General features: G+C 43.8%; 1 protein-coding gene across 1 annotated transcript in view; it reads left to right on the top strand.

The window, feature by feature from the left end:
• LOC130263346 (EH domain-containing protein 2-like) overlaps positions 1–2,916 on the top strand; it is a 10,190-nt gene extending 7,274 nt beyond the window's left edge. The window contains exon 5 of the mRNA XM_056510852.1: positions 2,804–2,916. Within this exon, the coding sequence (XP_056366827.1) occupies positions 2,804–2,916 (113 nt within the window). The remainder of the gene's footprint in view (positions 1–2,803) is intronic.
• Positions 2,917–4,742: the final 1,826 nt, after the last annotated feature.

The following is a 4,742-nucleotide window of genomic DNA, read 5'->3' as shown; positions in this document are numbered from 1 at the left end:
GGGGGAGGGAAATGGGGAGAGTGGGAAATGGGGAATGGAAATGGGAAATGGGAATGGGGAATGGGAATGGGGAATGGAAATGGGAATGGAGAAATGGGGAATGGAAATGGGGAATGGAAATGGGAATGGGGAAATGGGGAGTGGGAATGGGGAAATGGGGAGTGGGAATGGGAATGGGGAATGGGGAAATGGGAAATGGAAATGGGAATGGAAATGGGGAATGGGGAAATGGGAAATGGAAAATGGAAATGGGGAATGGGGGAATGGGAATGGGGAATGGAAATGGGAATGGGGAATGGGGAAATGGGAAATGGAAAATGGAAATGGGGAATGGAAATGGGAATGGGGAATGGGGAAATGGGAAATGGAAAATGGAAATGGGGAATGGAATGGGGGAATGGGGAATGGAAATGGGAATGGGGAATGGGGAAATGGGGAAATGGGGAATGGGGAATGGGGAAATGGGGAATGGGGAAATGGGGAATGGGGAAATGGGGAATGGGAATGGAATGGGGAATGGGAATGGGGAATGGGGAAATGGGGAATGGGGAAATGGGGAATGGGAATGGAATGGGGAATGGGAATGGGGAATGGGAATGGGGAATGGAATGGGGAATGGGGAAATGGAGAGTGGGAATGGGGAATGGAAATGGCAATGGAAATGGGAATGGGGGAAATGGGGAATGGGGAAATGGGGAATGGGGAATGGAAATGGGAATGGGGAATGGGGAAATGGGGAATGGAAATGGAAATGGGAATGGGGAATGGGGAATGGGGAATGGGAATGGGGAATGGGGAATGGGAATGGGGAACGGGAATGGGGAATGGGGAATGAGGAATGGGAAATAGGGAAATAGGGAAATGGGGAAATAGGGAAATGGGGAATGGAAATGGGATTGGGAATGGGGAATGGAAATGGGGAAATTGGGAAATTTGGAACAGGAAATAGGGAATGGAAATGGGTTCAGGAATGGGAAATAAAATAGAGAATGGGAAATAAAATTTGGAATGGGAAATGGGGAAATTGGGAATGTGGAAATTGGGAATGGAGAATGGGGAAATTTGGAACGGGAAATGGGGGGAATAAGAAAAGAGTGAGAAATAGGCAAAAAGGATCAGAATGCAAGGAGAAGAAAAGAAGAGCAAAAAGGAGAAAAGAGGTGCAAGAAAAAAGGAGAGGGGAAAAATGGAAAGTGAAAGGAGAAAAAGAAAGGGGAAAGGTGAAAAAAAAGGAGAAAAACGCAAAAAGAAGGAGAAAAAAGAGGGGGAAAGGAATGGGAAAATTGGGAGAAAACAAAAAGAAAAGTTAGAAGAAAAGAGAAAGAAAACCCAGCCCCTGCTGGGCTCAATCCTGATCCTGATCCCAATCCCAAGGAGGAGGAGGAGGAGGAGGAAGGAAAGGGCTGCAGTACCTGGTGAGAGGCAGAGCAGGAACCCAGGAGGAGGAGGAGGAGGATGGACACCAGCAGGAAGAGGAAGAGGAACTGGGAAGGGCTGGGAGGAGGAAAATCCAGTGCCAGGGGGAAGGAAATAAATAAAGGAAATAAATGAAAGAAATGAACAAAGGAAATTAAAAAATCAAATAAGGGAAAAGGGGGGAAGGAAGGAAAGGGGAAAAGAAGGAAATAAAAAGGAAAGGGGATAAAGGAAATGGGGAAAGGAGAGGGATAAAGGGGAAAAGGAAAGGAATAAAGGAAAGGAGCAAAGGAAGGGAATAAAGGGAAAAGGGATAAAAGAAAGAGGAAAAGGAAATAAAGGGAAAGAAGAAGGGAATAATGGAAGAGGGAAAGGAAATGAATAAAGGGGAAACGGGATAAAGAGGAAAAGAAAGGGAATAAATGAAGGAGAAAAGGATAAAGGAAAGGAATAAAGGAAGGGAATAAAGGAGAGGGAAAAGGAAGGGAATAAAGAGAAAAGAGATACAGGAAGAGAATGAGGAAGGGAATAAAAGAAGGGAATGAGGAAGGGAATACAGGAAAGGGAAAAGCAAAGGGATAAAAGGAAAGGAAAAGAAAAAGGAAAAGTAAGGGAACATAGGAAGGGTGAAAAGAGGGAATAAAGGGGAAAAAAAGGGAATAAAAGAAGAGAATGAGGAAGGGAATACAGGAAAGGGAAAAGGGATAAAAGGGAAAGGAAGGGAATAAAGAGGAAAATGGAGGGAATACAGGAAGGGTGAAAAAAAGGAATAAAGGGAAAAAAAAGGAAATAAAAGAAGGAAATGAGGAAGGGAACACAGGAAAGGGAAAAGGGATATAAGGAAGGGAAAAGGAAGGGAATAAAGAGGAAAATGGAGGGAATAGAGAAAGGGAACACAGGAAAGGGAAAAGGGATAAAAGGAAGGGAATAAAGAGGAAAATGGAGGGAATAGAGGAAGGGAACACAGGAAAGGGAAAAGAGATAAAAGGAAGGGAATAAAGAGGAAAATGGAGGGAATAGAGGAAGGGAGGGAGGAAGGGAACACAGGAAAGGGAAAAGGGGTAAAAGGAGGGAAAAGGAATAAAGAGGAAAATGGAGGGAACAGAGGAAGGGAACACAGGAAAGGGAAAAGGGATAAAAGGAAGGGAATAAAGAGGAAAATGGAGGGAACAGAGGAAGGGAACACAGGAAAGGGAAAAGGGATAAAAGGAGGGAAAAGGAATAAAGAGGAAAATGGAGGGAATAGAGGAAGGGAACACAGGAAAGGGAAAAGGGATAAAAGGAGGGAAAAGGAATAAAGAGGAAAATGGAGGGAACAGAGGAAGGGAACACAGGAAGGCGGGAGCGGAACCTCAGCGGAGCCAGACCCCGATTCCCTGACCCCAAGGCCAGCAGAGCAGCAGCCCCCAGACCCCAGAGAGCCCCCAGAGAGACCCCAGGGGAGGCAGCAGCAGCCCCAGGGCCCAGCTCACCTTCTGGGCCCCGGAGAAGGCGTGGTAGAAGCAGGACACGTAGGTCATGATGGCCTTCTCGTCGGGGCGCAGCGTGCCCACGATGTCTGAGAGCAGAGAGAGCAGAGGCGGCTGCAGCGAGCCCAGAATCATCCCAAAATCATCCCAAAATCATCCCAAAATCATCCCAAAATCATCCCAAAGCATCCCCAGACTCCCAGCAGGGGCAGGGAGCTGTTCCTGGGGTCGGGACCCCCCTCCAGGCTGGCTCATGGGGGGTTGGTTTGTTCTGCCTTGGTGCTCAACCCGCTGGATTCACTGGGTTAAAATGGGAATGTCCCAGGATTTCACACGGATTTAAATGGGAATGTCCCAGGATTTCACAGATTTAAATGGGAATGTCTCAGGATTTCACACGGATTTAAATGGGAATATCACAGGATTTTACACAGATTTAAATGGGAATATCCCAGGATTTCACATGGATATAAATGGGAATATCCCAGGATTTCACATGGATTTAAATGTGAATGTCTCAGGATTTCACACAGATTTAAATGGGAATGTCCCAGGATTTCACATGGATTTAAATGTGAATATCCCAGGATTTTACATGGATTTAAATGGGAATGTCTCAGGATTTCATATGGATTTAAATGTGAATATCCCAGGATTTCACAGATTTAAATGTAAATGTCTCAGGATTTCACAGATTTAAATGGGAATGTCCCAGGATTTTACATGGATTTAAATGGGAATGTCCCAGGATTTCACATGGATTTAAATGGGAATGTCCCAGGATTTCACAGATTTAAATGTAAATGTCTCAGGATTTCACAGATTTAAATGGGAATGTCCCAGGATTTCACATGGATTTAAATGGGAATGTCTCAGGATTTCATATGGATTTAAATGGGAACATCCCAGGATTTCACACAGATTTAAATGGGAATGTCTCAGGATTTTGCACGGATTTAAATGGGAATGTCCCAGGATTTCACACGGATTTAAATGGGAATGTCCCAGGATTTCACAGATTTAAATGGGAACGTCCCAGGATTTCACACGGATTTAAATGGGAATGTCCCAGGATTTCACAGATTTAAATGGGAATGTCCCAGGATTTCACAGATTTAAATGTGAATGTCCCAGGATTTCGCACAGATTTAAATGTGAATATCACAGGATTTTACACAGATTTAAATGGGAACATCCCAGGATTTCACACAGATTTAAATGGGAATGTCCCAGGATTTCACATGGATTTCCTATTAATTTCCTACGGACTTCTCATGGAATCCCGTGGATTTTCCATGTATTCCCACAAATTTTTAATGCATTCCCATAATTTTCCCATGGATTTCCCATGGATTTCTCAAGGAATCCTGTGGATTTCTCACGGATTTCTCATGGAACCCCATGGATTTCTCATGGATTCCCATTAATTTCCAATGGATTTCTTATGGAATCCCATGGATTTCCCATGGATTTCTCATGGAATCATGTGAACTTCTCATCGATTTCCCATTAATTCCCCATGGATTTCTCATCGATTTCCCATTAATTTCCAATGGATTTCTTTGGAATCCTGTGGATTTTCCATGGATTTCTCATGGAATCCCATGGATTTCCCATCGATTTCCCATTAATTCCCCATGGAGTTCTCACCGATTTCCCATTAATTTCCAATGGATTTCTTATGGAATCCTGTGGATTTCCAATGGATTCCCATTAATTTCCAATGGATTTCTTATGGAATCCTGTGGATTTCCAATGGATTCCCATTAATTTCTAATGGATTTCTTATGGAATCCTGTGGACTTCTCATTGATCTCCCATTAATTCCCCATGGATTTCTCATCGATTTCCCATTAA

This window comes from Oenanthe melanoleuca, chromosome 25 (assembly GCF_029582105.1).
Source record: "Oenanthe melanoleuca isolate GR-GAL-2019-014 chromosome 25, OMel1.0, whole genome shotgun sequence".
NCBI lineage: Eukaryota > Metazoa > Chordata > Aves > Passeriformes > Muscicapidae > Oenanthe > Oenanthe melanoleuca.
Note: the sequence above shows the minus strand (reverse complement) of the source record. Positions and strands in the feature narration are given on the sequence as shown.